Here is a 22,172-nt window from a genome sequence, read left to right on the forward strand (position 1 = left end):
CTGGTGCACCTAGCCTCAGCAAAAAAAAACAGATCAAGATAGTGAATTTCCCCAGAGCAAAAGCATACCACTTCTCTTTTATTATTCCTTGTTTGTCCAAAGGGTTGCTAGTTTTCTGCTGGATTATTTCTGAATTGACTTCCCTATTTTTGAACCGGGGTTCAACATATGCAATCTTCCAGCCTTCTGGCATTACTCCTACATCCAAGGACAACTGTATTGTGAGAGCCAGCACCTCTGTGACTTCTACCCTCAATTCCCACAGCAACCCTACATGCATCCCATCAGAGCACTTTTAAGCCATGTAATTCTTACTAGCACATCCACTTCTTTTTAGTTCACCAGTATCGCAACAACATTTTTGTTTACTATACGTTTGGTAATGTCCTTTTCCATGGTAAAGTTTGATGAAAGCAGCCTTCTGCCTCAAACAACTAATGATTGGGTAGTTAAAGTCCCTCATTATCAATAACCTACAGCTCTTGCAAATCTGTTCTTCTGTTTCCTTCCTACTATTTGATTGCCTTTAAGATAGGCTAGGTAGCATTATAGCTCCAATGAAAGATCCATCTTTGACCCATTAAGGATATTCTCTCCCTCTCTCTGATCCACTCTGCCCTGTGCCGCACTCCCACCCCCACAATGCTGAACAGTGGAACACCTCCACTCCTTGGATGTGCAGAAACACAATCCATCACTTTGAAAAGCAATGCTTTTTTTTAAAAAAGGACTATCAAACGTTACAATTTGTTAACATGGTGAAACAATATTCTTCTCCCTTTCATTATTAAAACAAAATTGCTACACAAAAACTGAATTGTTTTTATCCAATGAAACAAAATCTCAGGCATTCCCCTAGTAATATAAAGCAATTAAAACCATTACATAGCATACATAGTTATGGCATTCTTGTATGCACATACATGACAACCACAACCTACTTTTTTTCTGCACTAAGAGATTACATCTTCCATAACATCACAACATGATCATATACAGGATCTTAATGTGCTCTGGGTATTTAACAGAATTAATGTAAACTTTAAAAAAACCTAATTATATCCTTGAAAAGAAAACATGTTTTGGGAACACCAAAACATGGCATATACTGAAAATAAAGTTGCCATTTAGCCACAAAGGCTAAACTATACAGTGAACTAAATTTTTTACCCATTTTTCTGAAACCAATGGATTGATTTATTTAATGGGTGGAGCCAATGACAAAATAATTTATTCTAAGTACATTTTTGAGATAAATGCAACTGCTGGTTAGGTATTAAATAAAATAAGACATTGAATTCCCCATAAATTTTTGTAGCAAATTGCAAAGTAATTTCTTCCCTCCCTCCATCATTGTTATATTAGATGACTCAAAGCTTCAAATCTTCCAGCAACACCACTGCTGAATGGCTGCTAGGAAATTACAACTAAATCAGATTGATCATTTTCTGAATAACTTCAGCTAGGAAAGCTGGGCTTTACTGACATCTCTGCTGAGATAGTGAACTAAATGTTGACAGAGCTGTGACTTCTATCTAATTTCATAAAGTAGCAGGTGAATATCAACCTCCAAAATATATTTCCTAATTATTTTTCTCTATAGATGCAGCTTAGGCTGCTGCATATTTATGACATTTTCTATTACTAGTATTATCCACAGTGTTTTGGAGTGATGATTAGAACTAGGAACCCTTGTGATTTATTATTTTTTATTTCTTTACCTTAAGACACTGAAGTCAAATGTTGTTTCACAAACACTACCTCAGCTGTGATCTGCTAACTCATCTGATATCATGGATCAAATCCAGGATCTTCCCTTGAAATACACCTATCACCATAATCAATGCATTTAATGCAGGACCTTATTAATAATAGCCTCACAAGACAGAACAATAAATGCAGGTTGCATTACAGAAAATATACACTTTTGTATCAAAAAGAGGATAGACGGTGAAACACAGAAGCATCTTGGTAATAAAAACATAGATGAGTATTTCAGGTGTAGACAGGCTTGGTCAGGTTATATCCGGATTAAGAAGCAAGAAACTCTTACAATGTTAAATGTGGGATTGGAAACTCAGTTTAAATAGGATGAGAGTTTGCTGAGAGTGGCCACGGGACATAGATGATGATGAGCAAATAGAGTTTGTGATGAGAAAGCAATGTCTTTGTTTTCCCGATGGTTAAAAGGAAGATACTAGAGTTCATTCTGGGGGGTGGGTTGGGGGTTATTAAGGAACTAGAATGGCATCATAGAATCTGAAGCTGTGATATATAGTTGGATGTTGTTGGCATTTCATCTGGAAGCTGGTGCTGTTTATATAATAATCTTGACAGGCAGGAACATAGAAGAGAAGGAGATGGTGAACAAAACCAAACACAGATTCTCAGATAACTTTGAAAGCAACAGTGGGAGGTGAGGACAGAAATGATGAAGGAAGTGCTCTATGACCAGGTAAGAGCAAAACTAGGAAAGTTTTCAGCTAGACGACTGTTCTGAACCATTAGAGAAAGCCTGACAGGTAAAAAATTAATGTTTATTCGGGTGAGCACATGGATCAGTGGAGCAAGGATACTAAGAGCTACGCCATGCAGTCAATTTCAAACCTCAAACTTGACAAGTTATTTTACAAAGATAAAATCAGAATTTAATTTTGAGTGAGCATCCATTTTTAGAAATATGTAGAAGTATTATATGGAAGATTTACAACACACAATTTGTATATGGGCTACAATGTCAATTAATTTAAAATGGAATGTGTTTCCATTTCTCCACAATCATCCATTGACTTGAAAAAACATGTGTAAAATATTTTTGCACAACATTAGTTTTAACTAAAAATGTTCATGTAAGTATTGGAACATGGTAAAAATACATACCTAGCATCTCTTCTTTCATCTTCTCATTTCTTTCTTCAATTTGTTGTGGTAACCGCTGTGGAGAAAATGGACAAGAACTAGAGTGAGCAAATAACATGAGCTCCTGACAATCATTCAAATATGAGCAATATTTTCCACAATAATAATGAGGTATGTACTATGAGCAAACATACCTTAATTTATCAGATTCTGGAAATAATAGACTTTTTTTTATTCACCAGTTATCACCGATTAACCTTGAGAAACTGGTAGTGGTGAGCCACATTTTGGAATGCAATAGTCCTGGTGCTCCATAGTGGTATACAGTTAGGGTACCCAAGATTTTGGCAACGAGGGAATAGTGATGATGTGACTTCAAGTGCAACCTGCAAGTAGGGTATTTTTTTTTTGGGGGGGGGGGGGCACACGGTGTCACAGGTTTGATAGGTGCTGAGTAACTAGCCTGGGCAAGTAACTCAATGCACTTTGTATATGCATCAGTGGCAGAGGGAATGAATGTTTAAGAGTTCAAGAGTGATAAGGGGTATCAAACCAGCAGGCTGTTTTGTCCTGGATGGTGCCAACAGCAGTCATTCTCACCTCATGTTTGGAATTCAGCTCTTAGTCTATGCTCAGGCAAATGATATGAACTGGAGCCAAGTGGACCTGATGAAAATGAGCATCGCTGAGCAATTATTGGTATTTGCCACTTGGGAGCACAGTTGATGACACCTTCCATCACTTTGCTAACTGGTTGTTAATCAGTCGAATTGGATTTGTTCTGCTCTTAAACTCTTACAAGTTGTTTAAATTAAGATCTGGCATTTGATTGAAGTCACATAAAAAAAAGTGTATAGCAAATCTAGACCTCTTATTATTCCTCCAATTGTGATTGGTTTGTTTTCATGCAGCCAACGTATAGATAAGATTTGGTTCCTTCAAATTTAGTTTTTATGCATCTGTTCTAAATGAGACCAGTCTGTTGGAAGGTTAGATCTTATACTAAAATTCTTTCAATTACTTAAAAACTGTAAAACTTTTAATAAAATCCTTCTTACTGGTTCTTCATTCTAGTTCTGACTACATTGCTATTTTACTTCAACTGAATTTCCTTCTTCTGACATTATTGAATATGGAACAATGACATAACTACAACAGCAAAGCTACCTCAAAGCCATCCACCAAACTTCTCCCTATCTCCCCAATAAATTTGTTTGCACAGCAAGACTCATGCCATCATTGTAATAGCAAACTATTTTATCCAGAAAAGTAATACCAACTAACATTACCCAATTTCCAAACCCGCATATTATCTTTCAATTGTAGAAATCTGGGTTTGAATCCCAGAAACTGCTTTGTGTTGCAACAGAACAATATTTTGCCAGGTTAACAGGCAAATCTCTGATGTCAGTCCAGAGATTTTTATTTATATATATATACATACATATATATATAATACACACACACACATATACACATATATGTATATATACACACACACACAAAAGCAGAGCCAAGTCATGGCAGATCTGTAGCTAAACAGGATCCAGCCCACTCCCAGAGTTTTTGACTCAGTTTGGGACTTCAGCTGGGGAAGTGGCGGCGGCATTTTTTTTCCCCCGCAAGTACAGTGTACCCATATAAATTGGTAGAGTTATTTTGGGCAAACAACTAAATCAAGACAAAAGTTGGCTCTGACAGGTTGTGAAAAATTTTTTTTATTTCCACTTCCTCTCGGATGACTGATATGGAAACCTTGGCAGTATTGCTCAGTGTGACTTGTTTTTAGGGTGAGTTCACTTCCAACCTCCAAAATACAGCTGAGAAACAAAGGATTTCCTTGCTAATCATCTGTGAATCTGAGAAAGTAACATCTTCAGCAAGTAGGAGGGCTAGTCACATGAGGGTAAGTGGCACGCAGTATGCCACAGGGTCAGTCTGTTGAACTCAGTCAGGAAATCAGCAGGGTAGCTAATGTTTCCTAAGCAATGCATGCCGCAACCATAACTACGAGGCGGGTGGCAGGCAGATATTGGGTCTGACAGTATGGCCGATGAATCCACGAAAAATGCAGGATAGAGAAAGGAAAAGACTGCAGAGCACTTTGAGGTCCTAACTATCCCTCTGATTGTAAAAGTGCCAATCAACAAAATTATTCTTGAGGCAGATCTCGTCTTGCCCCACCAAATAGCTGGCCACCTAGCCCTGTACATGCCATTTATTCTAGTATGATCTTCAACTTAGAGCCCTCATCAGCACAGTTGGCCAGCTGTATTCACAGAATCTCCAAAAATATATACTGTTTTTAAATGTCCTCTACACTTAAAAAGCTTAATAGTATACCTAAACACCAAAAATCTATTAAAATCATGAAAGCTAACAAACAATAGAAACCCAACTGCTGGGCATTCTCGCAGGGGCCAATGTTTCCCATTCACTGGAACAGGGCTGTCATACTTCATCAGGTTTTACCTGGCACAGGCTCAGGGGCAGACTTCCCAACCCAGGAGCTGGGAGACCTGAGGGAGGCCGTACTGCCCTGCTGGACTTCAGAAGAATCCACTAGAGCAACATGGGGGAGCCGCCAGCTGTGATGCTAGGGCAGGAGATTCTGCCACCAATTTAGACTGTTACCAGTGCTGGAAACTGGGCCTTTCACAGGGATGCACACGCAAGTCCTGGCATTAACACTGTTGTTAAGATGTATGATCTACCCCAATGTTTACATTTTGGGCACCTATACCTAGGTTGATATGCAGACTACTTAACCATCCTGACAACCTGAACAAATTCTGGATTCCTTGTACCGCAAGAACTTCATTAGGAGTGCTAGGCTTTAATCCCATTATAATAGCTACTCTAAGAGAAGGCAGAGGCTCTGGATCCAACACACCATGCCAGCTCCTCCAGTGCTAGATAGCCACACTTACTCCAGGTAAGATGCAAAGTTACCATAACAACTTGAAAGATGGTAGAAGAGGAAAGGGGGATTAGAAATGGGATTACTTTAAGAGATCAATGCAAAAAGAACAAGAATGGGAGGAAATATGGAGGTAGAGGAGGGGAAAGAGACTACGCAGTTTGAAATGGAGTGGATGGTACCTGTGCAAAAATTGTTACTATATTAGAAGTTATCTAGGCCAAGAGATAACTGAATGGGCAGAATCTGGGTGTGGAGGAGTTTGAAGCACGTGTTGGGTTTTGTGAAAGGATTATTGCACGAAGGTCAAAACGATGGAATAGAAATTAGATTTTCAGGGCTAGAGTAAAAAGACATTTATTGGAATTAATAATGACAGAGAAGTTAAAGTGTCAGATGTAATATAGTTGATATCACAAAAACTACTCATCAGCACTATGTATGGTGCTTCAGATGAGCTGAGGTTTCAAAAGCCCTTTTTTAAATGGCAACAAAAAAAAAACAATTCCTTGGCTCTGCCTTCAGGACAATTCAAGAGGACTAGACTAAAAAAAAGTGAGGCACAGAGCTCAACATGGTCTTGCTAGTTGTGTGGTAGGTATATTCAAGATTGACACTATCGGATTTAAGGGAACAAAGATTTGGCACTGAAATCAGGAATGTGGAGTTTCAGAACTGTTTAAAAACTTGGACCAAGAAGGTCTCAACAGCCAAGAGTCTGGCTTTTCTTTCTCCTATAACTGAGCACTGGAATGACCCAGAACGAGACTTTTTAATTAACTTACATTTAAACAGAACATGTCATGTTCATTAAATGTCCACTGCAAAATCAATGATTTTTAAAGTGTAATCATCACTATTCATGCAAATACAAGTTAAAATTTGAATAGAACTATATCTTCCACTAATACTATTAAATGGTTAGTTAGCTTACAGATTGATCAAATTATAACTGAATTTTTTTGTTGTATAAAATGAAATATACCAGTTAGCTTGCACAAAGATGTTAACAAAATTGTATATGTATTAATAAATTATTCAAAGGATCAACTTGTTGCAAAATAATTGATTTGCAAACCAGGAATATTTATCTGCTCAGAATAAAACACTAACATTTTATGCAGATTCAATTATTTCACAAGAGCTGCAGTGATTTTTTTTAAAAGAACGAAATCAGATTAGACAGGGTAAGCTACTGATAAATGGGGGGCTATGTGAGAGGGAAGGGTTAGATAGATCTTAGAGTAGGGTAAATGTCGGCACAACATTGTGGGCCGAAGGGCCTGTACTCTGCTGTAATGTTCTATGTTCTAAATGACCCTGCTGATTTTTAAAGGAATGCTTCATAACAGCATTATGTAAAGTTTATAGTGAAAGTCAGAGTTTGACTAAAAAAAATTTTAAAATGGTCAGTTTCAAAAAATTATGCATGTGAAAAATGTTCATATGGTCAATTTCCAAATTGGTTGGGGGCAAAGCACTCAAGACTAGCAAGCACAAGATTTGGATGCCTTATTTGTTCATTTATGCACAGAATTTGGATGATACCAACATGATTCACATTTAATGTCCTTCCCTAATGACACTTGAATGAGGTGGCTTGCTAGGCCATTTCAAAGGGCAGTTAAACATTAACCTCATTGGTATGGATCTGATGGCAGATTTCCATCTATAACAGACACTGGTGAACTAGTTGGGCTTCTACAATAATCTGGTGGTTACACTGCTGACAGCTTCTTTAAAATTTTAAGAATTTATTTAATGAGCTAAGTGGCCCAGCTCTCCTTTTACAATTTGACATCAGAGAGATCTGGAGACAACTGAGGCCTCAGGATTGCTATTCCAGTGATTTAACCACAAAGCTACCACACTCCCCCACAGTTGACTTGATTTCCTAGGGCAACATCTCCAGAAATAAAGCAAGAACACAAATAAATCAAAGCATATTATAAAGCATCAAACACATTGCACAGTGTTTACTTTGTTCATTATTTATTAAAATATTGGTCATATTTATATGCTTGAGGATCATTTTACAGTGGAATTTTTCTCCAGCTTCGAGCACATGTTTTTCTTCAATAGTCAAAATTACTGTTTGTTTATAGGGGGTCTGTAAATGTATTTACAGAACAGCATAAGTTGCTATGCTACTATATTGCTGTCTAAATAAGTTAATTGGCCAATGTAAATTGCCACGTGAAGGTGAGTGGTAGAATTGGAGTTGATGGGAAGGTAGGGAGAATAAAATGGAAATGGTGGAAGTGAGTGTTTGATGGCTGGAGCAGACTCAGTTGGTCAAAATATAACTTTAAGCTTAAAAGCTTTAAGTATTTTTGATGTACTCTTACTGTACCCCAACCATAGTTAATGGATTACTGTACTCTTTAGTTAAGGTATGCATCCTGCAATTGTGGTTAATGAATTATTATTGTACTCTCGAGTTATTGAATTCTTACAGTATTGGGTGGAGCCTCTCTTGAGGAAGACTTTCAAGCCTGCAAGTGCAGGCTTTTCAATCTGACAATTTGGGCCCTTGAAATTTGCAAGGTTCACCCACAAGTCCACTGTCTATACTCGCCCTGAACGAGTTGACCTGGGCCAAATAGGCTTGAATTTCTGCATCTTATAAGACAGCAAAGATGAGGAAACATCAGGGTTTGTTTTTTTTTTAAAGAAGTTTTTTTTAAAATGGTAGGTAAAGATTGGAAAGAGGAGTTTGAAAGAAACTCATATGCATAACATTGCAGTACCGAATCTATAAATTTATACTCATTAGGTTAAATATGCAAATAACCAACATGACCAGCACATTTCCTCAGGACAGTCTACAATCTAACTTTTCTGATCAACATTAATAAAACATGCAATACATTCCTCTGAGGGCAGTCAGTTTGAAACACTTCTCTCATAACATTAATTCAAGATTCCCCTCTCATCAACAACCAGTATATGAACATTGCTTCAAGCACTCTCCCTCTCATCCAGAGAGAAAATAGATAACGTGACAGAAGCCAACTATGGTATAAAAATAGGTTAGTGCCCAAATCTGACATTTGCCATGAATGTTAAAGAAATCCCATTTTCCCGGAAAAGCTATAGAGCAAATGAAAATGAAAATTCTTTTGTAATTCTAAGTTGTACTCATCAAGTGATTGGGCAAGAAAAAACACCTTAAGTTTATTCTTCCATACTTACAAAGTAATAATAAAACATAATGGCTCTTGCTGCATTTTCTAAACAAAATTAGTAACGAAAAAATGTCACTCAAATTTTATACAAATACTTTCCCAAATTAATTCACCAATCTTTGCCCATTGGCTGACCCTGCATTACTTACTTTGAACTTCAAAAAAAGTCTCTGGTACATGTGGGATCACTAATGGTTAGGTAAGTACAGAAGATAGACTAAAAATTGTGTTTATATCCAGGGTGAAATTTTAAACTAGATTTAAGAAAGGAAGAAAACAGGAGTCAAGGACAGATTTTTTTTAAATTGGTTGGAACTGGGTTCTGATTTTCTTTACATTTTTTCAGAATATATTAATGATTTCAGAGAAATCATTGAAAATTTATGACCTGGAAGGAAGCCATTTAACCAGTAAAGAAAGTGCTACCCTGTCCAGTCTCACCTTGTGACACTCAGCCTGTAAACCTGCAGCTCACGGCTCTTCAAGTTCACATTCAAGTACATTTTAAATGCCATAGGGGTTTTTGCCTCTGTCATCCTGCCAGGCAAGATGTTCCAGACACCCACCTGCTCCAAGTTGAAACAGTTTCCCTCATATTCACATATAAGTTGTGTTGAAATCTGTATATGATTACCAAAAAATGGAACCAAGTTAATCCCGATATCAAATATGGGGAATCCATATGCTGAATAAATGAGGGAAGTTATCTAAAAAGTTGTAGGTAATCCCTAATGCAGTAGGTTCAAGAAGATGCACTTTAGATCAAACAGCATTACTTATCCATGAATAGAAGCAGGCAGAATGTTGTGGAAGGGCCAAGGGATTTAGAGGTACAGTACAAATGCACACGGCACAACAAAACAGCATGTTTTGTTGATAAAGCTGTAAAAAGCTAATAGAAGTGTAGGTTTGTAAGACAAGATATCTTTATTAGTCACATGTACAGTACATCGAAACAGTGAAATGCATCTTTTGCGTAGAGTGTTCTGGGGCAGCCTGCAAGTGTCGCCACACTTCCAGTGCCAACATAGCATGCCCACAACTTCCTAACCCGTACGTTTTTGGAATGTGGGAGGAAACCTGAGCACCCGGAGGAAACCCGAGCACCCGGAGGAAACCCATGCAGACACGGGGAGAACGTACAAACTCCTTACAGATAGCAGCCGGAATTGAACCCGGGTCACTGGCACTGCAATAGCATTACGCTAACTGCTACACTACCATGTGTGTACAAAACCATTGTATAAATTGCAGAAAAGCAAGTCAGCTATGACAACCAAGGAAGTAAATATCTTAGTAAGCCTTGATATAGCTTCTTTATGTTCTCTTTGATTGACAAATATTGATACAACTCTCTCAAGGCCTGCATCAAAATTGATAATGAATTATGATGTATTGGAACATATCACATTACAACAGAGGTGCTGGAAGTCTTAAGGTATATTTAGGTGGATAAATTCCAGGGGCCTGATCAATATCTAGGATATTGTGGGAAGCTAGGGAAGAAATCGCAGGCGCGCTAGCAGAAATACTTGCATCATCTTTAGCAACCTGTGAGCTGCCGGAAGACTGGAGGGTGGCTAATGTTGTGCCTTTATTTGTAAGGACAAACCAGGGAACCACAGCCTGGTGAGCCTAACATCAGTGGTGGGAAAGTTGCTGGAGAGGATTCTGAGGGACAGGATACACCAGCATTTGGAATGGCAAAGACTGATAAAGGGATAGTCGACATGGCTTTGTGTGTGGGAAATCGTCTCTCACAAATTTGATGGAGTTTCTTTTGAAGATGTTACAAAGAAGAGTGACGAGGGTAGGGTAGTAGACGTTGTCTATATAAACTTTAGAAAGGCCTTTGACGAGCTCCCACATAGTAGGCTAGTATGGATAGTTAGATCACATAGGATTCAGGGTAAGCTTGCCAATTGGATACAAAATTGGCTTGGTGTAAGGAGTCAGAAGGTGGTAGTGGAGGGTTGTTATTCAGATTGAAGGCCTGTGACCAGCTGTGTGCCACAGGGATCTGTACTGGGTCCATTGTTGTTCATCATCTATATTAACAAGTTGGATCACAATGTTGTTAACATGGTTAGCAAGTTTGAAGATGACACTAAATTGGTCATGTGGACAGTGAAGGTGGTTGACTAAGATTACAACAGGATCTAGATGAATTGGAGAAGTGGATCGAAGAACGGCAGATGGAATTTAACTTGGACGAGTGCAAGATGTTACATTTTGGCAAGTGAAACCAGGGCAAGACTTGCAAAGTAAATGGTTGCACCCTGAAGAGTGTTGTAGAACTAGGGGTACACTCCTTTGGAAGTGGCGATGCTGGTAGACAGGGTGGTGAAGGTGGCATTTGGCACACTTGCCTTCATTGGTCAGGGCATCAAGTACAGGAGTTGGAACACCGTACAAGTTATTGGTGAAAGCACAGTTAGAGTATGGTGCTCAGTTCTGGTCACCTAGCTATAGGAAGGATGTCATTAAGCTGGAAAGGATGCAGGAAAGATTCACAAGGATGTTACTGGACTGAAGGGCTTAAGTTACAAGGAGAGACTGGACAAGCTGAGACATTCCTTTCCCCCCCCCCCCCCAAGGGGTGACCTTATAGAGGTATATAATATCATGAGGGGCATAGATAAGGTGGATGGTCACAGCCCTTTTTCCCCAGGGTGGGGGAGTCTAAAACTAGAGGATATAGATTTAAGGCAGGAGTTTAAGATTTAAAAAGGGACCTGAGGGGCAACATTCCACCCCTCACCCACAGGGGGTGGTGGATATATGGAACAAGCTGCCAGAGGGAGCTGTAGAGGCAGGTACAATTACCATGTTTAAAAGATATTTGGATAGGTACATGGATTGAAAAAGGTTTAGAAGGGTATGGGCCAAATGCAGGCAAATGGGACTAGCTCAGATAGACGTCTCGGTCGGTATGGGTGAGTTGGGCCAAAGGGCCTGTTTCCATGCTGTACAGAGTGTATAGAGTGTTTGTATGAATACGGTGAACCCATGGAGACCCAGAACTGAAACTTTTGAAAAAATATTCAGAGTGAGTAAATGCCATTAGAACTATTCCCATGAAAGGGCTGTCAACCTAGTCTGATTGGACAGTATGGCCTTTTTCTGTATTACATTTCCATTACCTTTTTTTTAAATTATTGAAAAAAATGAACAGTAGATTGCATGAAAGTGAACCATGGACTTCTTTAGCCTTCAAGGTAATTAAAACAGATACACTAATTTATTTGATAAATAGTGACAGAAGACTTTTTCTTAAATAGAAGACCAAAAACAACACAGCAATACTTTAATGCAAAAATGTTATGCATAATTTTGCACAGTCAAAACAAAATCTCTGAGTAAACAAGCAAAATCCACTGGAAAATGTACTGAAGAACAAATGGCTCTCTTCTTCATATCAGTGTTACAACAGTCACACAGAGTTCATCAATTATTTGGAATGATTGCCCAGCCAAATGCAAGTGACAACTGTAAAGAATGGCACACTTTCTCAGCCTGTATATCTGGAACCAAAGTATCCAACTGAGCAAATCCAATAGAGTAACACCTAAACAGCAAGCTGTCGCCAACTGCTTCTTAGGAGCAATACATCTGAACTGACATTACTTGCACAGTAGATAAATAATCAATTGTACCTGTCTGTGATGATGAGCTTAAAAAAAAATCGGAACTGATTCCAGCCAAAAAACAAATCAGAAATTACATTCTTGTCAAATGTTCTCTGCAGGGACTGAAAACAAATGATATTTCCAATTCCATTTTGTATGGATCTCAGTCCCAACATCTTCCAAGATAAAGAAGCACTGGCAATTCCCAGAATGTTTTAACAGAAAAAAATGCTCATTGGTATTTAAAACTGATAAACACACCCGCAATCCTTTTTTTTTAAATCTTTCAAGGGTCTTTTTTTTCCTGTGGCTTGATTTATGAACACACAATTTGAAACAACCTGTATTTATACAACAAAATAAATAACAAATTGCTCTACGGTGCTTCACAGGAGAATTATTAAACAACCAGGTGGAAAGGTTCAGTAAGGGGATTCCAAAGCAGAGGTCCGTAGCAGTTAAAAAACATGGGCAATAATGGTGGAGCGATTATATTGAGGGATAATCAGTTTGCTAGAAATGGAGGTTCAGAGATTACTCAAGGGGTCATAAAGCCAAAAGAGATCACAGAAGCAAGGAGAATAAAGACCCTGGAAGGGTCTGAAAACATGGATGAGAATTTCAAAATCAAACTTTTGCTTATTTAGGAATCAATACAGATCAGTGAGCTGGTGACTAGCACACAGGACTTGAAGTACCTTAGGACATCAGCAATGGAGCTTGGATGACCTCTAGCTTTCATAAAGCATTTGTAGAAAGGAACACATCAGAATAGTTAAGTTTTGAGGTAACAACAGGCTTCAACAAGAGGTACAATGCAGACAGAAATAGGCAATCTTAGTAACTGCACAGCTATACACTTCAATGCCTGTCTTGTGGTCAAATATGACACCAATATTGCAAACACTTTGGCTCAGCCTCTGATGGTTTCCAGGTTGAAGAGTGGAGGTTCTGGCAAGGACCAAAAACAATGATTTTGATTTTCCAATCATTTAGTTGGAGAAAACTGTTGCTCATGCATTACCAGGTATTAAAAAAAACATCAACAATTTAGAGACAGCGGAGGGCCTGAAAGCAGTGTTAGTGTGGGAGCTGAATATTGTCAGAGTAAATGGGAAACACACATAGTTTTTGGAAGATTTGCTGAGTGACAGCATGTGGATGAAAAAATGTTGGAAATCATGATAAATTCTCAAGGGGAACTAAGAGCAACTCATGCGGCCTTCTTTGCTGACACTTCCTACAAATGCTTTGGTTTCAAACAGAGCTACAGACGACTACGGGAGCCCAGATTTTGAATTACTGGTTAGCAATATTTTCTTTGGACAATTCTTAGCCAATTCTGAAGAACCTTTGCAATTTCAGTGGAGACATCCAAACATCACAACCTTTTCTGAAATAACTGACTGACAGCTTTTTTCAGATTCTCAAATCTGGATCAGTAACATATTACCAAGTTGTCTGGGTCCATTTCCCTGACTGGTAATCCATACGCAGGTTTATATTGAACAGCGACTGAAAATAAAAATATTTTGGAAATACATTCTTGGAAGAATACTTGATAACCAATTCAAGACTGAGAGCATGATTCACATGTTGTCCAATCTTCAGCTGCTTTCTTTGCTCAATTTTAATCAATATCTTAATGATTGAACAAATTTACCTCCAGAAGTTGCTAGCAATGATAAAATTTGCACAATACCTTATCAGTCATCACTTTCTCGTTTAATAACTCTAGCATTATACCATCTAAAAATAAAAATCGCCTTTAACCTATACTTCTCTCTGACAAAGTCCCACTTTTAAAATTGATTTCTTCACTAATGGTCCTCAATAATGCTATTGCCTTCCAACTTAGTGTCAGTTTTTAAAATTATTGACCTAAATTGGTAATCTTAAAATTAGATTGAGGCAATGAGTCATGAATGGTATCCTACACGACTTGTGATTTATTCCTCTTTAACCTCTGGTTGATCACACCACCCTTCTCCTACATGGTCCTTTTACATTTACCCAAATATGCAGCTAGCACATTTCCAACAACAACTTCTCTATTTTCACACCCACCAACCAGCATCAGTTCCCAAACCCAAATACCATCATTCCTTAGCCTCTTAACCTTTCTTACTTAGGTGATACCATTTGCAAATACGATCTTACTTTCACATAAATTAATAATATCCATTACTGCTTTCAGTCCTTTGACCAGCTTGGTGCTGTCAAGCTGCCTGGCTGAATGCTTGATTGAATCATAATATTTTTCAGTTCAAACTGAAGAACAAATAGCTTAAATGCAATAATGAACAGTAAATCATACACCATTGCCATTGATTCTTCCTCTTTCCTAGGTGCAGGCTCAACCAACATAAATGAAATCATGGAAGGCAACATACTGACATTTTAGTACTTCATATTACTTATTGTGAATATCAGTAACCTTCACAACACTGTCTAGTTTTATTCCTGACAATTGGAAAATCCATAAACTTAATGACTTCCAAGTTCATCATACCAGCACCCCAAGGCCTTCCTCCAACCTCCATAATTTTCATTTCACCCAAAATGCTACCAATATCTTTTACTGCATATCATAATCATCTATTGCATCCATTCTCAAGCTGAAGGCATCAGTTTTAAAATTCTTGCCATCTCATAGCCATGTTGCACTATATCTCCTCCCCTACAATGTTCCTCGTATTACATTCATTTCTTTTTTTTAAAAAATGTATTTGCCATTCATATGTCACATTATTGTCAGCAAGGCCATCACATGTCTCAATTGTACTTTTGGGACACCAAATCTGAGTTTGTTACCTCAATCTCATATCAAGCTTTCAGTTTAGTCCTCATTTCCTCCTTGGGCTCCATTTTCCTATTACTTATTTGCAAAACATTGAGACATTTTTCTGAATTAGTAGTCTTAGGGAAGGAAGTCAGTTGCATTGTAAAAGTGGTGCCCTTCACAATTTTACTACCTTGACTAGTCAAAAACATCACTAGAAAGATGATTCTTTGATTATTGTTTATCTACTTCAGTAAAGAGATTGGTTAAGGAATTAAGTGAAATTCATTTTATTTCAAATGATTTGTACAATGAAACTCAACAACTTTGGGGCAATGCACAAAATCAGCACAAGAGAGACAACATAAGACAGCTAAAAAACCTTCAAATACTACTAAATTTACTGACAGGCATCACAGGTTTTCTTTGCTTGGGAAAATCTTGATTTACAAGGATAAGACATGCGTGTGCAGCATTTAATTCCTGGTGCTACAATGTTTCCAAAATTTGACCTTTTTTTTGGCAAATGGACAGACATTAAAAGCAATGACGAATGCTTCAATCACCACATGAAAACATCACAATGCTAAAGGCATAAGAAAAACATTCACAAAAGAAATAGATCAAGAATTTGTTATATATCAGATATCACTCATGAACACAATTTGATTTGTGAAACTCTCAGAAGTACATTTTCAACTGAAAAATAATTATTTTGTAATCTCCAGCCTACAAAAATGATCTAATTAAAACTTACAAAATTCTTACAGTGCTCAACAGGATGGATGCAAGAAGGATATTTCTTCCGAGTAACGAGTGTAGAAAATAGGTCACAGTCTTGGAGTAAGTGGTGGGCCACTGGGACTGAAAAATTTCTTCACTTAGTACGTGGTAAATCTTTGGAATTCTCAATCCTGGAGGGCTGTGGAGATTCAGTCATTAAGTTCACTTAAAACAATGGATTTCTGGATATTAGGGGAATCAAGGATAGCTCAGCAGGATAATACAGAAGGTAGAATATGAGCCATGATCTTGATAAATGGTAGAGCAGGCTTGAAAGGCCAAATGCCTTACTCCTGCTCCTAATTTTCATGTTCTATTTGATAAATATTAAGTGGGAATGGTCAACCAGCCATGTTCAATCAAATTGCAAACAGCAAAAGGAAAACTATGCAAATGCTGTAAATCTAATAAGGATTTGGTTTATCCCAATTAAATATACTTTGGTTCTCTCTTCCCCTCTACACTTGCTCTGCATCTTAAAATTTATTTCTACTTTTCTTAGTTCTGATGAAAGATTATTGATCTGAAATATTACCTTTCTTGCTAAGAGATCCATTTTCTGTTTTTATTCCAAGTTACAAACAGAATATGCAAATATTAATTTTTTGACAGCCTATCCATTTTAATTATCTGAAGTACAATAAATTCTGAGGTATAAAAGATTCTCCAAATGACCAGCCATGGTTGAAGCTACATTTGTGAAATTTAATTCTAAATTTAGCTCAGCGAAATGCAACAATTTCTGCAAAATATTTAAGTATGTTGTAAGGGATAATTACAATTGATATCATACTAGCAAAACAAAAGACTTTTCCTCCCCTCACTCCCCAAAGTCATCTTTTGTTTCATTTCAGTGATATCACATCTGATGGATTAACAGTTGAGCCCATGATAGAATGGCCAGCCTTGGTGGATGAGTATTCTCATCCTTGACTGTTAATTTAAGTAGTATGCAACATGGAGCAAGAGGTTCCAGATTAAATTTCCTGGTCCATACTGAGCCAAATGCTAGAAATGGTTCCATAAAAAAAAAACACCGATGGTTCCACTCCTAATTACTGTCAAGTGCTATGGACGCTGATGGAGGATACAACTGGGGCCAGCTGTGAGGTTCTATCCTATTCCATATTAAGCAGCATGTCAACACACATTGTTGCATCAAGAATGGCCATGAGGTGATTTACCAGATTGTCACTGGTTACCCCTACAGTGCAAGCTTGGGGAACCAGGGGATCAGGTGGGGTGTAGAAGAAACCTGTGGTTTCCTATGGTTAAGGACCTTATCCACTGTTGGAACTGTTTGACAGCACATACATTTTCATACTTTGCTAACAGGTTGGGGGGGGGGGGGGGGGGGGGGGGTGGTGTGGTTGCAAGGAAAAAGCAACTCGACAGTAAATTGAAAAGAAATTTACAGAAAAGGGCTATAATTGGCTGCACATAATGTCAAGGCTTTTATAATTTTATCCAATTTAAACTTCTCAATATTGTTTCTTTTTATAAATGGTGCTTTGGAGAACAGAAGTTTAAAAGAACAGTTAAGCTTCATAACCCGTATTATTTACAAGTGCTTATCAAATACAATGATTTGCACACCACAACTCCCAGAAGCATTTATCTAAAACAAGGTGATCTCCTGTGGCGTTGCTAGAAAGAACAAAGAACACGTACAGTCAGGTCTTTTTGTGAAATAGGTTACAGAACAAAGAATAATTGGAGCAGAATATGCTGAAGTAATTCCCATCTGTTCCCACCCAGGGCAAATGGGAAGATGCCAGAGGTCCCTCATCACTCTACACCATTTTACCCACATCTTGTTATCCTCTTTCTAATCCACTTTCCTCAAGATGATTTAGTTTCCATTTTAAAATCATACAGTATGCTGTATGCCATACAGTATACCTATAATATCTTGATACTGCTTGTGGCTAAATAACAAAACAATTTTAGAAATAGATGGAAGTAGTTGGAGCACTGGAGTTTGTCTGCAGTGCACTTTCAGGAGCTGGGAGGCACAAGTCAGGTGCTCCAGCGACATCAGTGGCAACAGGGTTATATTACAACTCCATAATCCATAACAATTTTAAATGGGAAAAGATGGGATAAAAAGATTAAAATTGACATGAAAAATCTGGGCAGGAAATGAGACATATTTAATAAGAGCTAATTCCTTCAGCATGGAGTAAGTCTCTCTCTAATTTCGTGTTTCTCCATTGCTGCTGCCATTTGCTTTTCTCTTTCTAATTCCCTTTCTGTTTCTGTCTTCACATTTTCCTTTACCAAAGGAGCCATCAATAGTTGCAAACTACAGCTGTTGATAGCTGAAGCAGTCAGCTGTGGCTCAATTAGTTTCATTTCTCGTCTCAAAGTCCCATGATTCAAGTCCCATGCTTGATCAGAAAACTTTGAACTGAGAGTTTAGGGGTGTACGGAGGGACTCGGGTGTCATCTTCTGGATGAGACGTTAAACTAAGGTCTCATCTGCCCTTAAGATGAACAAATGCCTCCAACAATACTACTTCAAACAGCATGAAAATTCTCTCTGGAGTTTTGGCTAATATTGAGCCCCCAATCAATTTTTGAAAATAGAATACCTGGTTAATATATTGCTGCTCATGAAAGCTTATAAGTTGGCTGCCAAGTTTCCCTCTATTTTATGGCTACACTTGAAAAGTGCCTCTCTGGATGCAAAGTGCTTTGTGATTCTGTTTTCTCTTTTAAGCTACATTAAGATAGGGCTGTGAAAGAAAATGTGGTCTTTAGTGTGTCTTTTTCTATCCACCTACCTACCCATTTACGTTTTTTACCCCATACACATGCCCAAATACTCCCATATATTCTCTCCTCACTCCTGCTGCTATTCATTCTTCTCCCTACCCTCCTAACTCACTCTTAACCTTCCAACTATTCTGAAAGTTCTCAAACCGTGCACTTCCAGATCAAATGGGGATTTGCAAGAGGTCTATTAAAGATGACTAAAACCATATGTTTATAATATTTTAATGGTACATTCGTTTGATATTACTTATAGTTCAATAACAAAACTTTTAAAATCCAGTATTTGTTAACAAGATAATGCCAGAATAAGGGCATAATGCCTCGATGATATTGGCATTTCTCTCTTCAAACTGTTAAACAAAATAGCTAAGATAATTGGTTTCAAACATTCAATTTTCCTTTAGAAACAAATAAGTGTCAACCAGCCTAACTCCAACTTCTCCGCCCATATGTCTGATCTCCTGCTCTGCTACTGGACACAGATGTCCTGAACTGAGCAGCCAATGCACTTCCCTTCCAGCCAGTCACTTTTATATGAATCGGATTGCTGACTTTAAGTAAAATGGCAAGAACAGGAGATTTATTTATTATTTTAATCTTCATTTCTAGCAGTTTGTATTCTGAGAAATACTTAAAAAATATTTTAAACCATTTAACAGATGACTGAGGAGCCCTATGCCACAGGTAAATAAGGTAGTTTTGTACAGGGCAGATGAGTGGGTTAATCGCTCTTTCCACTTCTATGTTGAGGTTCCACATGATCCTTTTGGAGAAATCCAAAGTGCTTCTCAGCAGGTTTGAGCAAACTGGGGCTAAGGTTCATCACCAGTTGATGTGGATGTTGCATTTTTTCCCCCAAGGAGATTTTGAGGGCACCCGTATAGAGTTTTCCCTATCTTCTTGACAATCACTTAGTCTGCCTATCAAAGCCGGCCAAGCACTATTTGATCCTCAGTGCTGGGGAAAATGGCCTTAGAGGATGTAGACATTGACTCAATTATCCTACAAGTGGATTTGGAGGATTTTGCACAAGTAGTGCGTTGAAATGCCTAATGCAAGTTGTCTGCGTCTCTCATGCATGTTGCATGCTAGGGATCACTAATCCTCAGTAGAAAACAAGCTTAATGCTTGAGGTTACAGTCTTTGAAAACTTTTCCTCAGACAGCCATTGACTGTGAAGGTGCACTGGATGCACTGGAGCCAGTGGCAAATTTAATCATCAACATTTGTTTTCACATCTTTCCTTTGGCTTCTTGAGATCCGGGAAATGTACCATGTTTTCCTGGGTCTTGCTCACATACTTTTATTGTTGAGGGTGGTGTTGTAAACTAGGGACAGATCAGTGAAGAAGCTTTGTTTAGTGCAAGCTCTGTTGCAGGTGAAGCCACTCGGCCACTGGAGCAGTAGATGCAACATGCATCAAGGAATGTGTTGGTGCAGTGAAGGTGGATTTCATCATGGATGTCTACTCTTCCTTACAAGTGGATCCTGAGGTATCCAAAGTGATCCTGGATCTTGCCACGGATCAGAGGGCGATAGTGTACAGAAGAGCAAGGCTGGTGAAGTAGCAGCAACCCGTTAAAAGGCGGCATGGTGTTCTCGGAGGTGGACCCTCAGGACCTGCTACAAGACCTAGACACCATGTACAACCCACACCACCTTGCTCAATGGCCACAAATAGCATATCTCCATTTCAACTAATCCAAAAGAACTGCAAAACAAAAAAAAGGCATGGCCACAAGAATTAGGGCTGGTGCAGCAAGCAAGAACTAAGTCAAACTTGATCCAGCCCATCCACATTGACACACTAGGTATAAAATACGAACATCACTCCAGGTGAGTAAATAATGCCTATTTTCTTCTCACTCAAGACATCTGTATGGAACTTCCTGCAAAATCTTGAGCACCAATTTTCTTCAAATTATTTTGTAAAGCCAAGCAGAAAAACATCAGAAGCTAAAGGAAAACATAAAACAATCAGGAATTCTACATGATTTGCAATGACCTAAAGACAAATATTAATTTTTTGTTGCTTTATACTTCTTGATAACCTAAAAAGGCCTCAATATTAAATGCCACACCCCATCCTTGCCCTGACATAAACAGAAGGTGGTCAGGGGATAAACAGACAACTATGTGAAGTTACTTCATACAGGTTAACAGTTTTAGGGTAGAAGCATTTTGTGGTATCAGATACTGGAGAATCCAAGAAAACTGAGTAGCTACATATCTGTTGAGAATACATAATCCAAATTCAGTTCCCTCTTGGTAGATCTGGGTAAAAATTCAGAAAAAGTGTAGTCTTTTAGAAGAGACTGAAGCTTTCAAAACAAATTTTAAAAAATCAATGTAATAGGTAAATTTAGATCAAGGTGTCCAGAAAATCTCTATTTTGGATAGTAAGAATTCCAATTATCACAGATAAAATTAGTGATTCAAAGCATATAAACAGTTTGAGGCACGTATAGTGCCACTCAGTGACCAAAGACTGTAACTACAGCTTTCATTGTGTAGTGCCATTACAAACTCTGAGGAGCATTACCATCAAAGGGCTGAAATTAACTCTGCTATGAAAATGTGGTAATTGGACAATAAATGCTGGCCTTATCAGCAATGAGAATAAAGATCCATTCAAGACTTTCAGTTCAGTTTCATTATTCGAGAGCATGATTTGTAACTGGCTCAAGACAATATTAGATATTTATTGTTCTTGTGAATTACAGAGAGCCTCAATATTAACTGCCACAGTTACAGGTGTCTTTTTAAAACTCCTCGTGGGGCAGGGGAGAAGTGATTTTCTTCACCCCTCACAGAAGCCTGCTGTACCTTCTACCAAATAAGGACCCTTTCTCTCCAAATCCCTCCCCCTTACACTGCAACATCTCTTTCCCACACTGCAACTGTCATTTCTCCCCATCCGAACTGCAATCACTAACATTCCTTTCTCACAATTGACAGACAACATCTTGCTTTATTTCCTCTCAAACTGGGCAAGCTGCTGAGCCTGAAACATATTTGAAAAATTACACTTCCGTTGCTGCCAGGTCATCTGACAATGCCACATCACTGCACTTGCCAAACCCTTTGGAAGGCTTTGACTTCCATTCACCCCTGTAAATAACAGGCCCAAAGTGTATTTGGCAGGATCTGATCACATTTAGGGATCAGAAAGTTAATTATACAAAATTATGGAAAGTTGCTGCATGTTCATAATAAAGCAACTCAGATAAATA

The 22,172-nt window shown here is 38.2% G+C and overlaps 2 protein-coding genes across 3 annotated transcripts in view; one reads left to right on the forward strand and one right to left on the reverse strand.

Moving 5' to 3' along the window:
- The window catches only part of ccnjl (cyclin J-like), a 441,915-nt gene that overhangs the window by 289,290 nt on the left and 130,453 nt on the right, over positions 1-22,172 (forward strand). The gene's annotated exons all lie outside the window — the stretch shown is intronic.
- Positions 1-22,172, reverse strand: part of ttc1 (tetratricopeptide repeat domain 1) — a 40,124-nt gene that overhangs the window by 5,181 nt on the left and 12,771 nt on the right. For both annotated transcript variants that reach the window (XM_052013724.1, XM_052013725.1), the window contains exon 7: positions 2,881-2,935. In XM_052013724.1, the coding sequence (XP_051869684.1) occupies positions 2,881-2,935 (55 nt within the window). The remainder of the gene's footprint in view (positions 1-2,880; positions 2,936-22,172) is intronic.

Source organism: Pristis pectinata, chromosome 4, assembly GCF_009764475.1.
Source record: "Pristis pectinata isolate sPriPec2 chromosome 4, sPriPec2.1.pri, whole genome shotgun sequence".
Classification (NCBI taxonomy): domain Eukaryota; kingdom Metazoa; phylum Chordata; class Chondrichthyes; order Rhinopristiformes; family Pristidae; genus Pristis; species Pristis pectinata.